Source organism: Mustela lutreola, chromosome 12 (assembly GCF_030435805.1).
Source record: "Mustela lutreola isolate mMusLut2 chromosome 12, mMusLut2.pri, whole genome shotgun sequence".
Taxonomy (NCBI): domain Eukaryota; kingdom Metazoa; phylum Chordata; class Mammalia; order Carnivora; family Mustelidae; genus Mustela; species Mustela lutreola.
In genome coordinates, this window is record NC_081301.1 from 3213487 (window position 1) to 3232723 (window position 19237).

Below are 19237 nucleotides of genomic sequence, written 5' to 3' on the forward strand. Positions count from 1 at the left end.
CCGTAGGGTGGGTTTTCAAGCTGGACGGGACAGGGTCGGCAGAAAGCGCTCCTCGGACTGCACATTCCGTTTATTGGTACAGAGAGGCCTTTTCAGGGAGTCCAGTCCCTGCTTCCCAAGGCCCTGAAGGAGACACTTAAGATTGGAGGGATTCAGACTGGAAAGCACTCAGAGACCAGAGTCAACCCTCGGGTTCGCCAGGCACCGAACAGGTGCTCATAAATGTCAGCCTCCTTCCTGTCTCTTCCAGGACCTGGAGGAGGCATCCCACTGCGTCCACAGGTCCCTGGAGAAATGTCCTTGGAGAGGAAGCTAGAGCGAGGCCCAGCCAGGCTCCTGCACCCTAGATTGGAGGGTCCAGTACCAGCCCCGCAGGCTGGCATGCGCCTCCAGGAAGCCCTGGCTAAACTCCATCTCAGCCTGGCTTCCCTCTGACTCCCAGTAGAGTGCCTGCTGCCCACGGAATGTCATCGTCTTCAGGCTGTGGGTGTCCCGGATCTGAGGGGAAAGGGCCAGCCACAATGACAACCAGCTCACAATCCTACACAGCATCATACACTCAGGGTCACATTTAACCTTCACACAACAGCCCTAACAGGAAGACACTATTGCTCCACCCCAGAAACTGAGGTTCAGAGAAGTTGTCCTACTTCCCGAAGGACACACAGCCAGGGTGCTAGAGCTGGATTCCAGAAGCCAGGCTGCATGCACTGGGGGAGCTGACACCTTGCAGAGGACAGTTCTCTCGGAACACATGAACCACGTGCGGGGAGGGACTGGCCTCTTCTGGAAAAGTTGCAACAGGGTCTAAAATTATGCTTCAGGCCTGGGTTAACAGACTACATCAGAAAAGGTCTGTGTTTCACTCTTGCGCAGACTCAGTAAACGTTTGTTGGTGAGTAAGTGGAGGAAATTCTTCTCCTATTCTTTCACTAATGATTTTCAGGTCTTTGAGCAAAGTCAGGGGGTCCTCTAGTACAGCACCACGGTTCCCATCCCCGGGGACAGCTATCTCGAATCAGCAAAATTCAGCCCATTCCTGTCCCTATCCTGGTGGCCTTACGGAGATGTAGCTGGCTCCGGTTCCCGAGCCCACATCAGTGGTCAGGGCATAGATAGCAATCCGGGCCTGCGGGGCCACGTTAATGAAGATGCGGCAGCCCCCCAAGTTGCTCCCATCGGAACTCTTCGAGGGGCTCACGATTTCACCCGAGGGTCCAAAGTGCTGCATGTCACAGTCTGCAGAGAAGAGCAGGTGGACGGGCCGGTGGGGACCATCTCGGGTCCTAGGAGCCCCCAGAAAGACCACCAATGCCGGAGGCCAGGGTAGCTCACAGCTGGGGAGCAGTGACGGGGGGCGATACAGTGGTGTTGTCAAGATCAAGCCTCCCCTACAGAAGCCACCGCTGAACCCCACCTCCACCACGCTCTGTTGTGTGACCCTAGGCGAAGGCTTTCAGTGCTCTGAGCTCCAGATCCCCCCTCCACAGAGTAAAGCGAACAAGAGCAGGCATTGGGAGAGCAGTCCTTAGGTCACGTCACGCGTGCAGAAGTGCTTAGCACTGAGCCTGTCACAAAGGCCACTGCCATTATTAGGAACCCACGGGAAGCGCCTGCCTGTACCCCCGGCCCCCAGGGAGCAAAAGCCCACATGCAAAAGACCAGGAAGTGGAGAGCGGTGAGAAGGGGCGGCCAGCCTGTGCTCTCAGTGAGGGCACTGAGAGTTCGGGGACCGCGTCACGTCTCTGTAGAGGCAAAGCCAGGGGGATCCCAGAAACCTCTGGAACTGGCTAGGGAAGCCACATTCAGCCAGCCCGGCTGTTGGGGGACAGCAAGTCCCCAGGGGCCTCCAGAGGGCCATGGGACACCAGAGAGGACACCAGGAGGGCCGTGGGATGCCATCCCCTCCGTGAAGTTGTGTGTGTGCGCGCACACACGTATAAGCACGCGTGCACACAGCAGCTCTATGGGGGCTGAGCCAAGAGCACGGTGCACCAGAACAGAGCTCGGGGGGAGGGAAAGCTGCGCACAGAGGATCCTTAGGGTCTTGAAGGACATCAGGGCCAGGGCGGGGGTCCGTGGTGGCAGCCTGAGTGACAGGGTGAGGATGTCAGGGTCCTCGTCCACCCTTGTCGCTGCAAGGCCCGAGGGAGGCAGGGACACGGCACACATGCCCATATGCGGGGACCTCGTCCTGGGGTTGGGGAGCCGTGGGTCCTCCTCCATCTCCATGGGTGCCCTGTCTGCCCACCCGGCTGCATGCAGAGAAGGGGGAAGGCTCTGGTGTCCCCCGTACCTCTGTGGGGGGTTCCAGAGGCAGGCCGGCTCCCGTACCGCAGCACAACCCCGCCTTCAGGCCGCGTGCGGCGCTGCCTCACCACCAGCGTGTTTGTTTTGGAGCTAAAGGTTGAGCCAGACAGCTTCCCGCACGTCTTCCTCCATGTGAACCTGTCCCAAAGCAGCAGCATGTCCCCTAGGAAGGGGCCGTGCGGTGAGCGTCAGCAGCACGGGGGCCTGGGGTAGACAGAGCCACAATCGGGTCCCTCCCATGCCAGCTACGTGGCTCCAAGTCCCCAGACACAACCTCAGTTTCCCCATCTGTGCAACAGGACCAGCCCGCACCGTCCACAGACGGCCATGAGGATTCCAGGTGGGGCTGCCTGTGGCACATCGTGCCGGGACGGGGGTAGCCGGGAGCTGTGCTCCCCAGCGCATAGCGGCCTGATGCTGGGCAGCAGCTGTGCACACGGCCCGAGACCTACCAGCCCTGCAGTTGAGGGAGCTCTCCAGGACCTGAAGGGTCACCACCTCACCCAGCGGCCGCCCAATGGCCACGGCACAGTCCATCTGCCCTGGGCCTCGCATGTCAATGGTTCCTGTCGGCTCAAGGTGCTGCCAGCCGCAGGCACCTGGAAAGAGGGCAGGAGCCCGGGTGAACAGGGCTTCCGGGGCGCGGACACCTGCAGCAGGGCCGGGGGTTCCATACTGGGGAGGAGCCTGGCAGGTGGGGGGCTAGCACCCTCCTAGGCCCCACCAGAAGCAGGCTTAGGGCAGGGGAGGGAGCTGCATGGGTCCCAGAATCTCCATCTGGGGCCCAGAGCCAATTCCGGATGCCCTGGTGAGAGGCAGGTGGTGTATACAGCAGGGCATGGCTTGGAGTCCCACGGACCTGGGTCTGACCCCACGAAACCTCAGGTTCCCTTTCCCTTGATGATAACAAAAGTGAGCTTGAACGCTGCCAGTGGAAGCAGAGTAGAAGAGGAGGGACTGCCCCGAGCGCCACCGCCCAAGCCCATGCCTTGGGTCCGGCCTTCCAGTGATCCGCCCCAGGGGGGTCCCACGAGCAGCTGGCCCCAGCTCTCCCAGTGGAGATGCCTCCGTCCACCCCTCCTACAGCCAGCCGGCCGCCCAGACGGGAAGGTTGAAGAACATAACTGGGCTCAGCTGGGCTTTCCTGGAGCCCAGGCAGGAGCCCCTGAAGCCAGGAAGCTGGGGCCCGGGGCTGGGGCCGCTCCAGAGAAGCAGCAGCCACGGCCAGGTCTGCAGCAGTGGCTTCCTGGCGGGGTGCCAGACTGGGAGTCCCCTGCCCGGTGCAGGGTCCGGCCCAGCAGCTCTGCACTGTGGCTGGCCTGGGCACGTGCTGGCAGAAGCCGGCCGGCACGGGCGCCTGGGTCTGGGGTCCAATGCAGGCGTGATGCCGGTGCTGGGTGCCATCCCCGCAGGAGACCGAGCACTGCCAGGAAAGAGGAGCAGGAGCTGCGGCGGACCTCGCCAGAGGGTGTCAGGGACAGCAGTGGCCACTGGGCACGTGTGAGCTGATCTAATCTTTGCACAGCCCAGGAGGCGAGCCCGTGTCTCCATTCCACAGATGGCGAGACTGAGGCTCAGCAGCCGGCCCCCACCCTGCCCTCCTGCCCCGCACTGCCCTGGTCCAAGTCCCCGTCTCTGCGTGACCCCGATGCCCACAGTCCTCTGACTGATGCCGGTGGTGGCTGTCTGCTTGGCCCCTTCTCCCGCTCCACACCATGAGTGAGGGCCTCCAGCGGGAGACCTACCCTATTTTCCTTAGTTTCTCTAGTACTTTGTGAGGTGCTTGGGCACAGGACGGCCCCAGAGAGACCAAGGTGTGGGACGGAGTCACCTTCCCCTTCATCTCCTGGTGTCTCCAGACCTCGGTCCGGACGTGCCCCTCAGGCCTCGAGGCCCTGCTGTGTCTCGCCCCTCCGGGCACCGGCCGCCTGCTCCCCCCATACCCCTCCCTCCTTTCAGGGGTCACAATGAGTCAAAGCCCCCAGGGTGCCCACGCGTCAGGACCCTGGGCCGACGTGCCCCCAGCCCCGGCCCCAATGCTTACCTGTGTCCAGGAGCTGACATGCCACCGGTAGGTGCAGTCGGTGATGACACAAGGGACGCTGGCCTGAGGCCGCACCTGAGCCGCACAGGCTGCCCCCTCCACCTCCATATCCTGGCCTTGGCTGAGCTGCACACAGGCCACGGAGCGCGTGGCGGTGCCGAGGCCACAGCTCGCTGAGCACGGGCCAAGGGACAGGATTTTCCACCTGCAAGAGACCAAGGCCCGGCACGCAGCCCTGAGCCCAGGGGGGGTCACCATCCTCCGTTCTCCCAGTGACGGGGATGGGGAGAAGATGCCCCAGGAGGAGGAAAACCCGTCTCCGCCGTGTTCATCTGCCACTGGTCAGCAAACGGCAACAGCTGACATCCTTCAGAGCCGAGGTCGAACCCCGGGAGCCCGTGCAAGAGGCTGAGGCCTCCGTCGTGACCCCGGCCGCCCCTGGCTCTGGGATACCACCTCGCAACCATGCCTTCGGCGGGCCTGGCACTGTTCTAGACACTAGGGAGATGGACTGAAGCCGACCGAGACCCCTAACCGCCCTTCAGAGCACACGTGCTTCTCCTCCTGGGCACCACTGACCTCGGGGGCCCGCGGTCCTATCGTGGGGGCATCTGGGCTGTGTGGGATGTTCAACCGCGCACCTGGCCTCCACCCGCTCACCGGAGGCCACTAGCATCCCCTTTCCCTAGCCGTGACATTGAAAATGTCTCCAGATATTGCCACATGTCCTGTGGGAGGCAGAGTCGCCCCTGGTGGAGAAATGGGCCCCCCGCAGGCTCCGACCCCACCTCGGGACCTCGCTGGCCTCAGCTGTTAGGTCCTGTGCCCCAGCTGGGACCACCCTCGGCTGGTGGTGGGACCACCCTCGGGCTCCGCATCCTCCCTCCTCCCGGAGACCCCTCCAGCGCCCCCCACAACCGAGTCCTGACGAGAACCTGCAGCCCCGTCTGCGTTTCGTTGGAACATCACCTCTGACCCCTAGGGCGGCCCGCCAGGGACTCCTGCTCCCCGAGGACCACCTCCCGGGCTGGAGCCAGCCCACGAGCCCCGCGGTGACTGGACTGGGGTCTGCACACTCTGGAACATTAAGCTCCTTCCTCGACACCCTGGGACTGCTGACCTGGCCGGGCAGGGCTCTGGGCTGCAGGCCTCCCGCTGCTCCGGGCGCGGCAGCCCCTGGCACTGGGTATCCGGCAGGACCTCCTCGTCCTCATGCTCCCCGTGGGCCCGCGCACAGTACAGCAGCCTCTGCGCAAACCCTCCTCCGCAGCTCACGCTACACGCCGCCAGCTTATACCTCCACCTGAAACACACCGGAGTTGGGGGGAACCCAGGAGCGGGGCCGCCCCTCCTTTCCGCAGACTGGGAAGGGTCTGGAGATGTCCTTTCTCTGAGGGGCACCCTTGCGTCTCCACCAAGAGGCTGGGCACAGTGGACAGAGAACATTCCGAAAGGCCCACTTCCCAGACAGAACGCTGAGGACAAACGTGTTCAAAGGGCAGTCGGGGGAGAGACAGAGCACCCCAGGGGGACTGCGAAGCCCGCTGTGTCTCTAATAGGAATGCCGGCCCCCGACGGGCCGGCTGGCACTCCCGATCTTCTTTGCCGCTGTGTTTGCCACACCACACCAACGCCAACAGCAAACTGTGTCTCCGGGTCCGTCTGCTCTTCCATCTCCCCACCGCCCCAGGCTTCTGCTCCAGGAGGGCCGGAGCTCACTGCTCACTGCCGTGTCCCTACCGTCAGAACGGCCCCCTGGCGTGGCGGGCGGCGCTTGGGGAAGAGCAAGGGTTGACGAGCCATCGGCCACGTGTGCTCACAGCGTCCCGCGTGCCTGAAGCCCGCCACAGCCTTCCAAGACACCAGTGCGGTGTCCTGCAGGGGAGGGCACTGAGCAGCTTACAGGGAGGGGCTGAGGACCACCCGTCTCCTTGGGAAGGCGCCCACCTGGCAGGGCAGGGCTTCGGACTGCAGTCCTGCACGGGGCTGGGCCTGGGCACCCGCCAGCACTCGGAGGGAGGCAGGGGGACAGGGTGGCCTTGGTCCAGCCTCACGCACCGAATAGCCAGTGGCACCCAGCCCCGTCCGCAGGTCACTGGGCACGGTGCCGAGGCTCGGGTCTCCCACCTGCGGCAGGAAGGCCAGCGCTCTGTCGCTCTGTCCGAGGTGACACCCGGGGTGACATGCCTCCCTCCCTCAGGGACCCAGGCTGCTGCCTCCCCCCAACCCCCAACCCCCACCACATAGTCTCCGCCTCAACTCACCAAGCTGGGCAAGGGGCAGCCCGACAGGCTTCCTGCCGACTCCCAGGCTTGCTTCCCAGGTCACAGAGCTCTTCCTGGACAGGGGTCCCCAGGACAGAGTCCATGCACACGAAACGCAGCTCCCTCAGGCCTGTGGGGAGGAAGCAGAGACCCCAAGCCCCAAGAGGAGGGTTTGACAAGAGCTACGGGTGTCCCACTCTCTGGAGAGCTCCAGAAGATCCAACTCTTGTCTCTGCCACTTGCCAGCTGGGTGACCTTGGACAAGTGACTTAATCTCTCTGAGCCTCAGATTTTTCATCTGATGGTGCCTCACTTACAGGGACATTATACAGACTTTGAAGTGGGGTACAAAGGGCCTGGCCCGTGGCAGGCCCCCCAGCGGCAGCTCTGCTTCTGTCACTCGGTAAGAACTGCTCTGATCATCCCGTATTGTGTTTATGACTACGATGGTATCAGGGTCCGGTTCAGTGAATCTCTGCTTTAGGACTAGCCTCAAAAGAATCCCTGCCTTGATTCTGAACACGGACAGGTTTCCCTGGGCAAGTGCCGAGGCCTGTAGTTCAAGAACACACCGTATCTTAAAACCTTGCTCCTCTGACTCGGCGGCCAGGAAGCTCAGAGCTGTCTGGGGCCCTTTGCTCGCTGACTTTCTAGACCTTAAGAAGTACATGTGGGTGCCAACACCGCCGAGTTTTATGGTCTCTCCTGCCTTTCACCCAAGCGATGAAGACCTGCCCCAATCCCTTGTATATGATGTTACATTCTGACCTAGTCTGGATTTGAACTTGAGCCAGTTCAAATGCATTTTAGAACTAGGCAAAAGGTAGGCGGGGAAGAGTTCGTGAAGGAGCCCTGGGGGCCTCACCTCGACCGCAGGAGGCAGAGCACGGCCCCGCCAGGGGAGTCCACATGTGTGCGGCGTGAGCCCCCACCCCAGCGCCGCCCGGTGGGGATGTGGCCTCCTCCTCCAGAGGCCGGGGGTCTGGCTGTGGGGGACAAGCAACAGGCTGCTGGGTCTCGGTCTGGGTCTCCCCCTCTGGATCCCTGAGCACCAGGTCCCCCACCCCACCCACCCCAATCTCTTCAGGAGAGGGGGCGTGGTCAGCAGAGCCCCAAAGGCCCCTCCCACTGCTCCTTTCCATGAACACTTGCTTCCGGCTGCCTGAGGATGCCCCCACCCCACTCACTTTGGCCTCTGTACCAGCACAGCAGGGCAGGGCTGAGGCTGGGGCTCGGAGCCAGAGCAGCTGCATCATAATGGGATGCTTGGGTCTGGGGCCCAAGCCCAGCTTGCCAGCTGGAGGGGGGACGAGACCCAGAGCTTTCTCCCTAGGCTCATCCTTTGGGCGAGGCGGGTCCTGTACACAGCCACGTTGCAGAAGGACAGTCCTTGCGCTCTGGCCAGGAGGCCAAGGGTACTCAGTGCTCCCTGTTCTCCTGTCCGATAAGCCCCCAATAGCCCAGGGTACCCTTGTGCCCAGGATACTCACATCGCTTGGTTCTGGAGAACATGCTGTGGCCACACAGGGTTCCTGGGTAGGCAGCTTCTCGTCTGTGGGGCAGGGCCCCGCGGTGGCCAGGCCCTCTGTCCTGCGCACACATGTCCTATTCCACAAAGCCGGGTCTGCTCCACAGGCTGGCGAGCACGCGTCTGAGCCCTCCTGCCTAAGAACAGGACAGACAGCACACCCTGCCTCTCTTCGGGCTGTAGGGCTCCTGGGGCGGAGAAAGGCAGTGAACCCGCACCCCAGCACCCCAGCACTCAAGGAGGAGCCCCACAAAGAAGCAAAACCCTGAGGCCTCTCCCCAGAGTGCTGGACAAGTGGCTGCGGGCCCTCCACTTGGTAGCCCGGGGGCGGGGACTCAGGCCTGGACCCAGGGCCTTCCAGAGAGGAAGGTGGGCCTCCGACCCGAGAGAACCATCACTCCTCACACACTAGCAGGTGCCGAGAAACGGAATCGGGCCACCCAGGTGAGGGATGGCAACCGTGTTCCGAGTCCAAGCCAGCCCTGACAGGGGGCAGCTGCCAGCTGAGCTGAGGCAGGAGCGGCCTCCGTGGGAAAGGGTGGGGACTCCCAGGTCTGCCGCGCACGGGACCGGGGCAAGGGAGCCCGAGCCATGCCTGCGCCACCAGTGACCGAGGCCAGGCTCCTCCCCACTGGACCAGTAACAGAACTGGGGCCCAGAGAGGAAAGGGACTTGCCCTGGTGCCCCAGCCAGTTAGCAGCAACTCAAAAGAAGCCACTGTCAGCTCAGATCCTGAAGGGAAAGGAGGCACCATGGGGACAGCAACAGTAACCACAAAGGGACACTTATGGCTTTACGTGTGAGCAAAGATCTGGGGGCTCACAGAGGGAAATGGCCGGCCCAGTGTCTCCTGGACAGTAATTCTGAAGCTGGTCCCTCTGGGACGGTGGGGCCCGGCCAGAGTCCTAGGTGTGAGGGGACACTCTGCAAGAGTAGGGCTGGGTATAGGACAAGCCCTGAGCCCTGACTGGAGTTGGGCAGTCGCCTCCCTGCCTCCCTGCGCTCACCTCACTGGGCAGGCCTGGAGGTTGCAGGCTTCCACCACTGCCGGCTCTGGGGCCAGCACTCTGCACCGGGCAGGGGGCAGCGGCCTCAGGAGGGTCCCCTGGGCCTCCACGCAACGCACCGCCCTCTCCCGCAGGCCTCCCCCGCAGGAGACGCTGCACGCGCCGAAGTCTCCGGCTGCCCAGCTGAGGACGAGAGGAACAGAGTGTCGGGGCCGTCCCTGTCCCCTCGAGGACTGGCTTGGGAGAGGCAGGAAGAGAAAGGCAGATTTTTCCAGCGGACTGGCTTCCCTGCTCTGCACTGGACCCTATGTCCCTGCAGGTTCCTGGACATGGCCCAGGGACAGCCCACTCAGCCCCTTGGCCCCCTGGGTGTCCCCAGGGGGGAGACCTGGGCGGCGCCTGGGGGGCTCGGTCGATTGAGCCTCTGACTCTCGATCTCAGGTCAGGACGTGGGCCCCGCCGTAGCCAGCGAGAGCCCGGCAGGCATGGCAGAGCGCAGGCGGCACTCACTATGGGGGGCAGGGCCTGGGGGCGCAGGACTCTGACCAGGCTGCCGGCTGCTGGCTCCCTTCGCACCGGGCGGCCTCCGCCCACTCGTTCCTGGCCTGGTCCAGACAGCCGTAGGTCACCCAGCGCAGCCCTGGGAGGGAAGAGCAGGGCTGGGCCACCTCCCTGCAGGGAGCAAACTGTGCTTCAGGTGAGCCCCGGCCCAGGCCTCACCTGCCCCACAGCTCACGGAGCAGGACCCCCGCATGGCGGCCCATGCCCAGGCCTGTGGCCGCTTAGGCTGGAAGTAGGTGAAGGTGATGTCTGGGCGTGCAAGGTCACCATACTCCTCCCCGTAGCGCCTGTAAACCTGCCAGAGACAGACGGAGAGCTGGGGGCCTTCTCCGCTGGGCTCCCCAAGGGAGCTCGGCCGGTCCTGGGGCTCTGTGTCCAAGGCCAGCCCCAGAGTGGGGCCAGGCAGAGCCCCGGAGGCCCCAAGTTTCCAGCCCCTGTCCGCACAAGTCCTCATCCGGTCACACGGTCACACGGCACCATCCTCTGTGAGCATGGGGATTCTCGGGCCCGCCCAGCAGGTCCTGACGCAGTGGCTCGGAGCAGCCCCAGAATCTGTGTTTTGCACACACACGGCAAAGCGTGCAGACACAGCTGTGAGGCCCTGGGAACAATGCTGCTGGGGGTCAGGAGGTGGGTGGCCTGGGCTGCATGGGGAGTCACGAAAGGAGCGCACTAGTCCACGGGGGGCTCCCTGTAGCCTGGGTGGACTCTGGGGCAGCCCCTGCTGTCTCTCCTGCTGTGGGGCAGAGGCTGGCGCTGCTAGACCAAAGTCAAGGGCCACCAACCTCAGGCCTCTTCTCAGGGCTATTCCAACACATGCTAACGTCCACCTACTTCACCAAGCGCCTTTCTCTGCAAAGCACACGTGGGGACACGAGCAGAGGAGCTCACGCAGGGAGCTCTGTCGCCGAGAGCCAGGAAGAGCCAGCGTCCACCCAGAGCCTCCTTGGGACCAGCGACTGCTGCCGACACTGCCCGGCACGCGCGTCCCCTGACCCTCGGAGGCAGGCGGCCCATTTCACGGGGGAAGATTGAGGTCTGGGGCGGCGGCAGAGACAGGATGAGAACCTGGCAAGCTCTGTGGAGGACCGCGAAGCTTGGGAGAAATTTTGGCTGCTGGGTTGGCCCTCCTGGCACCCACCCCTTTGCCCCAGGACTTCTGCAGTGGGGGAGGAGCCCTCACTTTCCATTAGGAGGGGGCATCCCGAGCCGCTGGCACTTTCAGGATCCAAGCCAGCAAGCGTGTGGGCTGCAGCTGCCACCGCTCGGGGCACACACGTGTGGGGCGCTGGACACCCACCGCACGCTTAATGCCCCTTTAAGAGGTGGATCTTCACACTGACTTCATAATGTATGTATTCTTAGCCCCATTTTGCAGATGGGGAAACTGAGGTTCAGAAGAGTCAATTCCCTTGCCGAGTTCTTGCCGAGGCAGGATTCAAATTCTAGTCCACCTGCGTCCCCGGGCCCCAGCCCTTGACCTCGGGGTCTCCCTGTTTCCAGCAGCTGGGCTGCCCCTGCTCCAGGAGGGACACCCCCCACAGTGGGTCTCCAATCTGGGCATCCCACTGTCTCTTTCCCACAGCCTCCTTCGGCCAGGCCTGACACAGGCCTGATCGCCCCTGCGCTTTACCCAGAACCCCCTCAGCAGCTCTGGCCCCAACACCCCAGTATCCGGGGGGAAACCCGAAGCCCTGGAGACCTGTGCAGCCTCCAGGCTCCTCGCACGTGGGGTCCCTCCCCTCATTCCTCCTCACGCCGCACCCTGCGCACACATCATCCTCTCCCTGCTGGGCCCGCAGCGTCAGCTCATCTCAGACCCCCGCGCCACAGCCCTCCCGGGGGGGGGGGGCACGACCCCTGCACACCCACGTTCAGAACTGCAGGGACTCCCGTGCGCCCCCATGGGACTGCTGAGCCAAGGGGCAGGTGACAGCAGGAGCAGGCCCCGCCGGCTCTCCCAGGCCCTCCGGATCACCTGGATCTCCACGTCGTCCTGGCTGGGTCCCCGGATGTGGATCTCCTCCAGGAGAGGCAGCCGGTCCTCGGTGAGGGCCACTCGGTACCCCACACGGCTGTCCTCCAGGAGGGAGGGGTAGGTGGTGCTGGGAGAGATGCTGGAAGTCCCCGCCACGACGTAGCGCCCTCGGATCCGCACGGCTGTGGGGGAGCGAGGCTGTGGGCGGGGGTCTGCCTCCCCCACACCTGTGGCAGCTGGGGCGCTGGCCCTCTCACAGAAGAGGTCCTGACTTAACGAATGGGATGGTGGCAACATGGGGACGAATCCCCAGGGCCCCAGCCCTCCCAGGGAGCCCGTCTGCCCGGTGCCCTGGCCGGCCAGGCAGTCTCGGCGGCAGGCAGGGGACACCTTCCCAGATGCCCACAGGCATCTGACCACACATCGGTGGCCCTGCACCTCTGTCCAGAACCTGGTGAGCACCGTGGACCTGCCCTCTCTCCAAGTCTGCCTACACGGAGCTCTGCAGGTAGGTTTCGGGGGCTCAAGGCCCCCAGGACCATCCCCCGACTCCAGATGTCAAGGGCAGGTAGGAGCACCCTCCGGACATCAAGACACACTGTGGCATTAAGTGGGAAAGGAGACGGCCTTGCCCAGAGACAGGTGTGGCCTTTGCCCTGGGCTTCCAGGAAGGGACTTAAGTCACACAGACAGGAGTGTCTTTGCTTAAGGTGGGGACCGGCCAGGCCAGAAAGACCAAATATGCGAAGCCGGACAGCAGCTTCGGTTGGTCTCCTCTGTGAACCTAGAGACCGAGGCCATCACGTGAGTCATCAGTCGCTCGGCCGTGCGTCGTGTTCACATCACGACGTCCTCATCAAACTGAACGCTGAGCCCGGGGCAGCTTGGGCTTGGCGACAGCCCGTGCCCACCGCCACACTCCGGTGCAGGACACCGAGCCCTCCCAGACTCCGCCCGACAGGCATCTCCGCTCTGGTTTCTTTCACCATCTCCTCGCCCTCGAACAAGCCAGATCCACACATAGAAACGCTCTCGGTGTTCTGGGGGTCCTCCTGGGGACTTATCCGACCTGGCGGTGCTGAGGGAACCCCCGAAACTGCAGGTGGCGTCAGAAGTGTGAGGGCGTCTGGGGGCTCCTGGGCGGCTCCGTCGGGGAAGCGCCTGCCTTCAGCTCAGGTCGTGACCGCGGGGTCCCGGGATCGAGTCCCAGCTCGGCTCCCTGCTCAGCGGGAAGCCTGCTTCTCCCTCTGCCTCTGCCCCCCACTCATGTTCTCTCTCTCTAGTAAGTAAATAGAATCTTAGGAAGGAAAAGTCGTGAGGGCATCTGGGGGACGGTGTTTTCTCAGCTTTGGTTTGTCAGGGGCACGCCCTCGGGCCAGCTCACCCAGGTGCGTGAAGAGAGGCCTCCGGTTGGTGATGTGTACGCTGGTCAGGTTGCGGGTCACGGTCAGGAACGTGACATACTCTAGAAGGAAGCAGCAGGGGTGGGGGGGTCTCAGGTCACAGATGTTGGAGTGAAAGGGGGATTTCAGATGTCCCGGGTGGGCAGGGGGAGGCACCTTGAGGCCAAAAGCTAACAGTGGGGTTGCCTCAGGCAGTAGAGGGTCCCCTGTCACCGGGGGCCAATCCAAGCCAGGCTGGACAGTCACCTTCCAGGGGGCTGCCTGGCCCAGGTGGAGGGACCGAATCCCAGGTTCCAGGCTCAGCATATGGCCCACCACAGGGAGGGGGACTCCAAGCGCCTACTCTGTGAACGACTTGACCTCTTTCAGAAACTGAGCTGAGTCGCAGGCTTCCCAAGTATAACATCCCCTTGGACAGGATTCCTCGGGGAGGAGAGGCGAGGCCAGGCCACTCCTCGCTGTCCCCTGTCTGGGTCTTAGCACGGCTACCCGGAAGTGCCACTGCCCGTGGCAGCCTCAGCCAATGGTCAGCTGCTCGGGGAGGCCGGCGAAGAGGAGGAGGGAGGCGGAAGCAGGCGGAGGCCCATGCGGAGGGTCCTGGGCTCGCTGCTGGGGCTCTGAGCGGCAGGTGATCCTTAGATCCTTAGATCCCCATCCCGAGGGGAGCCCCTACCTCTGGCCCTTCCGCCCGTGAAAGAGCCATTCCGCTGCTGGCACGTGCTGTTGTCCCCTCCGCACACCTGACACACGTCTCGCACCTGCGGGGAGTCCATCGCGCCGTCACAGCCGAATGTCTGTGGAAAGAGCAGTGGCGGTGACACACGGGTGGGTGACACTGGAGGCTCTGACGGGCGGCCCTTGCAGCTTCCGAGGGCGACGCGGGAAGCAGGTGTAAGGGACTCGCCCGCGGTCACAGCAGGGCTCCGAACCTCCGAACCTCCGAACCTCCGGCCGGCTCCAAGGCCACCCCAGCGCCCTGGGAGCAGCCGTGCAGACTCCGCCGCAGCTTCATGGTGGCCAGCGCCCGCAGACGCCCCCTCACCCCACCCCCGGAGCCCTTGAGCCTCTGACTTCCCATGGGACTGGCCCCAAGGCCACCGTGGCTGGGAGGGCACCCTGCTGCCTGCACACGCCTACCCTGCAGCTGCCCGCCACGCACAGGCTCAGGGTCCCGTCCTCCTGCCGACCACTTGGCACACACCGGGTCCCATCCAGGAAACGGTCCCCACGCCTCACCATGAAGGTCTCGCCGATGGCCCGGCACATGTGTCTGCACAGAGCGTCCCCTGGGGAGGCAGAGGGACAGGGGCCCCAGTGTAGGGAAGGCCACTCCACAGACCGCAGAGCACCCCCGGCGCGCCCACGCCTCCGGCCACCACCCCAACCCCGCTTCCTCCTGTGAGTTGGGGGCAAGGGTCCCGTCTCCGGAGGCCGTGACCGCAATCAGGGCGGAGCAGCATCGCGGAGTTACGAGCCGAGGAGCGTCCTTGGCACAGCCCCAGTGTCATCGCACTGAATCCGCTCCCCGCGCAGGGCGCCCTGCTCCCATCTCCGTGTTACAGATGGGAAAGCTGAGCCCCAGGCCTGTTAGCAGCAAGGGGTGGTGCCTGGACATGATGCGACCGACGCAGAGCCGGAGCCGGTGCCCGGCCCTCCACGGCGTCGGGGTGACGGGGCCAGCCGCACCTTGACTGTACTGCTCAGCGGGGCCCCAGCGGTAGAAGGAGGCGTTGCCTGGGGACAGATACAGCGGTTTCCCGTCCGTCTGGGAGCACTGCTCGGCCATGAACTCCAGCTGGGTCTTCTCACAGGCCTGGCCAGGAGGAGGCAGAGGACAGGCACAGGAGGGGCCCCGGGATGGGGGCTTGGGGCAGGGCACCTAGGATAGCAGCCTTTGCCACTGGGGACCACAAAGCACCATGCAGTGACCGGGTCACTATGTGGGCTGGAGCCCAGCTCCTGGCTGCGCCTCAGTTCCCTGCTCTGTACACTGAGGGAGACAAGCCTTTCTCTGCTGATGCAAGAATCCGGGAGAATTTGCCAGGACAAAGGACAGGACACAGACGTACAGAGTGCTGCTCGCCGGCTCCCTTCCCTCGAGCCTGTGCTCCGGGGGAAGACTGCGCCCTCCCAGGCTGGGGAGGCCCTGAGTCTGCCTGCAGAAGGCGGGAGGGAAGGTCTCACCGGGTGCGGATCTTAATGCAAGGTCCAAGGAACCACCCAGTCTGATGGCCATGATCAAAACCACGGACAGCGAGGATGGACAGAAGGGGAGGACGTGGGGAAACCAGAACCCTCGGCCCTGCGGCGGGGAAGCAGAGTAGCTTCCCTGCTGGGCCGGCTGGCGGGGGCTCCTCAAAGAAAGAACTGGACGGATGTAGAAATGCTTTATGACCCAGGGACCTCTCTCTTAGGAGTCTGCCCAAAAGAAATAAAAACTGGCACCAAAGTCCATGGACAGACACGTTCCCAGGAACACGATTCACGACAACCAAGAGGGGAAAACGGGCCGGATGCCTACGGACGGATGAACAGGTGATACAAGGCCCATCTGCACGAGGGGAGGTTGTTCAGCCACAAAAAGGAGTGCACTGCTCACACCTGCCGCACGTGATGACCCTGAGGACGTGATGCTGAGTGAGAGAAGCCAGTCACGAAAGCTCGCCCACCGTGGGACTCCACTTCTATGAAACGCCCCAGCGCAGGCAAATCCACGGAAACAGAAAGCGACCGGTGTTGCCAGTGGCTGGAGGTTGGGGAAGGGGAGTGACTGCTTCGTGGGTCTGGGGTTCTCCTTTACGTGCTAGAGATGGACCAACGCTACTGGGCTCCACACTTCAAAACGGGTGATTTGATATGATGTGGATTTCACCTGTGCTTGGACTGAAAGGGACGGTTTTAGGCAGGGGGTGCCCCCAGGGAGGGCGGTGGCATGTGGGGACAGAGGTGCGACACCTGGAGGACCCACTGGGGTCCCAGCAGAGACACAGCAGCACCCCACTCTCCAAAGCGCCCTGGCGTGAGCCACAAATCACAGCCGCCCCAATCCTTTGGCTCCCCGGGGCCGGCACCACTGACCTGAGCCTCTCGTTCTGTCCGGGGGAAGCAGGCCTACCTGGGTGTTGCACATCTCAGCCTGGAGGTCAGCGCCCACACACGCACGCCCTCCAAAGGCAGGCCTGAAAATGTCCACAAGACACAAGAGGTGACAGGTGACCCCCTGCCCCCCCCAACCAGGGACCGTGGAGCAGGCCCCCTCCCTGACCTGAAGGAGGCCCCCTCCCTGTGGTACCTGGGATTATTGCAGTGCCTCCTCCGGGTGACCACACCTCCTCCGCAGGAGCGAGAGCAAGGGCTGGGGGGACCCCAGCTAGACCAGTGCCCGTGCACCACCCCCACGGGGCTCAGCTCCGCCAGGGAGCGGCAGTGACCCTTGGAGCACCACTGCAAAAGAAGGACACGCCATCCCACATCCAGGGCACCACAGCCATGCTCACCCCCTAGCCACAGGGCACACCGCCAGGACACCCACACCCACGCAGGTGTGTGCACGCAGGGACCCCCGCGCCTCCATCCTGCTCAGGAAACAATGCTAACCCCAGGCTAGAGGACAGGAAGAGTCTGGCCACGCCGGGCAGAGAGGAAGGGCAGAGGCCCTGCGGTCTGCAGGGCAGAGGAAGACGCTGCCTGGTACAGCCGGCGAGAGCGAGCCTGGGTCAGGGAGCTGAGCCGCGCTATCACGGCCACTCAGAGCCTTTGTCTCCTCTGTGGGACGGGGGGACAACACCAGACCCAGGGAGGGGGGAAAAGACACGCAGCACTGGTGTGAGGAGGGCGGGGCTCGGGATCCCCCGCGGGCCCCTGGCAGGCGCTCTGTCAGTCTTCAGTGGTCCTGCAAACCTAGAAAACCCGTCCCACCTTCCAGGCCCTGCGGAGAGGCTGGGCAGGTCACGGGGACACGGGAAGCATCTTGAGGCCCAGCTCTCCCCACCAGGTGGCCAAGAGCAGCACCGGGGCCCTCTGCCTCAGCTAACCGGTCCTCCTGTCCCCCACCCCAGGAAATCAGGCAGCCAGGCTTCGGGGCCCCGCGTGCATGCGGGCAAGGGCACACACGCACGGGCGCGCGCGCGCGCACACACACACACACTCACACACTCAAACATCCCTTCGTTCCTGCTCTGACCTTCTGCATGCCGCACTCTGTCCCATCCAGGAGAGGAACAAGGAGGCGGCTACAGCTGCTTTGGTCCAGGGGGTCCGTGTGGCAGGACAGAGCCTGGCACATGTCCTACGAGGGTAGACAAGCGCCCGGTGCGGGGTCACCACAGCCCGTCGGCTCCGCCTCCAGTCTTAATTGTACCCCCACACCACAGGACCCACCGACACATGTGCTGTTCCGTGGGCGCGGGTGGTGAGGGAGAGAGGGCACAGCACACCTCTCCACGGGACAGGGATGCTGACCAGGGCCCATTTTAGGGGCCCACAAATACGATTTCATTTCTTTCAAAATCAAAAGAAAAAGATGATCTTTGAGATCCAAGATGTTCTAATATGTAATATTAATAGAACTGTATTTACAGTACTCACGTAATATTTAAAACACTGATAATAAGTCTCAACATTTCATGTAGAGGAAGGGACCATGAAGGCAAAGGTGCTTGGGGCCCATGAAAGTCCTGTCAGCCCAGGGGGACATTTGCACTGGGGGCACCTGTCCCCTTCATCCCCTCATCTCCCCTCCCCTGCCAGCTTACACGGCTGCTAAAGGCTTTGGTTTGGAGGCCACTTCCTCCAGGAAGCCCTCCAGGTTCCCATTGGGTTGGAAGCCTTTAGTTCCTGCCTATTGAAGTTCCCTGGGCACAGAGTCAGGAGCCTGCTAGGGTCTGCTCTACATAATTTGTGGAATGAATGTGTCAAAATGGGGAGCAAACATGGGGACTCTTCTTTAAAAAATTAAGAATTTTAACAAGTGACCCAGCCTGGCCCAGCAGGCGCTCGCAGTGGGGCATGAGCTGGGCACAGGTGGAGGGAGCTCGGGCGGCATGGTGGACCGGGGGGGGGGGGACATGACTCACGAGGTGCTCCCTGGTGAAGGTGCAGGCCACGGCCTTAGCACCAAAGGCCACGCGGCACTGCTCGTCTGCGCCGTAGAGGAGGCCTGGCTGCGCCGGGGGAGGGCGCCCCGCGGTCCCCGCCTGCGGCCCCGGCAGATCCAGCAAGCAGTGCGCCCGTCCTGCGCTGCGACGAGACCTGGGCTCAGGCTGCGGGTGGACACGGGTGGGGGCGGGAAGGGGAGAGGGCACGAGCGGGGGAGGACCGGAGTTCTCAGCATGAACCCGCAGGAGCGGCCCAGGCTGGGAGGCGGCTCAAATCCAGAGCTGAGGGGCCCGATGCAGGGGTGAGGAGGGGGATGCGACGGACGAGGGTTGCACGGATGGAGGGTGGAGGCAACGGCGGGGGGCTGGGCGTGGATGGGGCAGAACTGAGGGGTGGACGCAGGAGCGGGCGGGACGGAGGGCGCGGGGCACCAGGAGGTGTGGACAGAGGGAGGGGCACAGGCTGGAGGGGCGGGGGGAAGGGTCGGTACATGGGGGGAGGGGAGGATGGAGGAGAGGGCCGGGCAGGTGATGGGGTCCACGCGAGGGAGGCACAGGACCGGAGGGGACGAAACGGGCTGGGCAGGGCTGGGGCAGAGGGAGGGGTGGGTCTGGGGGACCAGTGGGGGTGCGCCCCACGTGGAGATGGGGGCACGGGGAGGACAGGGCGGGGTGAGCAACGCAGCTACCTGAGCAGCTGCAGCACTTGCCGGCGGCTGCAGGCAGACCAGGACAGATCGCCAGGGGCGGGCGTGGCGTCCCCAGATGCCATCACGTGGCCGCTGGGCCCGCAGCCGCTGCCCGGTGCACCGTCGTGCTCCACGCCCAAGCTGTGCGCGGAGGCAACCGCTGAGGGTCCCCTCGCCTACCCACCCGCCCTGCCCCCCCCCCCCAGTCCAGGCCTGGCGGACCCTCCAGCCGTGGGGTTTCAGACCGCAGCGGCCTCCTGACCCCGCCGCCAGAGAGCCCGGCCTCAGTTTCACAGCCGAGAGAGCACCGATGATTAGCCAGAGCCTCCTGCCTCTCTCTGCTAATAAACATCGAAA

The 19237-nt window shown here is 63.8% G+C and overlaps 1 protein-coding gene across 10 annotated transcripts in view; it reads right to left on the bottom strand.

The window, feature by feature from the left end:
- Positions 1–52: 52 nt before the first annotated feature.
- ADAMTS13 (ADAM metallopeptidase with thrombospondin type 1 motif 13) overlaps positions 53–19237 on the bottom strand; it is a 28027-nt gene continuing 8842 nt past the window's right edge. For 5 of the 10 annotated variants that reach the window (XM_059143616.1, XM_059143617.1, XM_059143614.1 and 2 more), the window contains 24 exons: positions 18881–19021; positions 18171–18333; positions 17279–17383; positions 16388–16539; positions 16211–16274; positions 14782–14908; positions 14233–14381; positions 13769–13889; positions 13077–13157; positions 11693–11874; positions 9874–10009; positions 9664–9793; positions 9154–9336; positions 8109–8283; positions 7484–7604; positions 6619–6748; positions 6302–6481; positions 5475–5657; positions 4355–4559; positions 3436–3733; positions 2763–2909; positions 2297–2473; positions 1064–1239; positions 53–498 (listed from right to left, as the gene is read on the bottom strand). In XM_059143616.1, coding sequence (XP_058999599.1) covers positions 313–498; positions 1064–1239; positions 2297–2473; positions 2763–2909; positions 3436–3733; positions 4355–4559; positions 5475–5657; positions 6302–6481; positions 6619–6748; positions 7484–7604; positions 8109–8283; positions 9154–9336; positions 9664–9793; positions 9874–10009; positions 11693–11874; positions 13077–13157; positions 13769–13889; positions 14233–14381; positions 14782–14908; positions 16211–16274; positions 16388–16539; positions 17279–17383; positions 18171–18333; positions 18881–19021 — 3712 coding nt within the window. In that variant the 3' untranslated portion in view covers positions 53–312. Of the gene's footprint in view, positions 499–1063; positions 1240–1343; positions 2090–2296; positions 2910–3435; positions 3734–4354; positions 4560–5474; positions 5658–6301; positions 6482–6618; positions 6749–7483; positions 7605–8108; positions 8284–9153; positions 9337–9663; positions 9794–9873; positions 10010–11692; positions 11875–13076; positions 13158–13768; positions 13890–14232; positions 14382–14781; positions 14909–16210; positions 16275–16387; positions 16540–17278; positions 17384–18170; positions 18334–18880; positions 19022–19237 lie in introns of those variants that run through there. The other 5 variants (XM_059143619.1, XM_059143621.1, XR_009346696.1 and 2 more) reach the window with 5 other exon arrangements.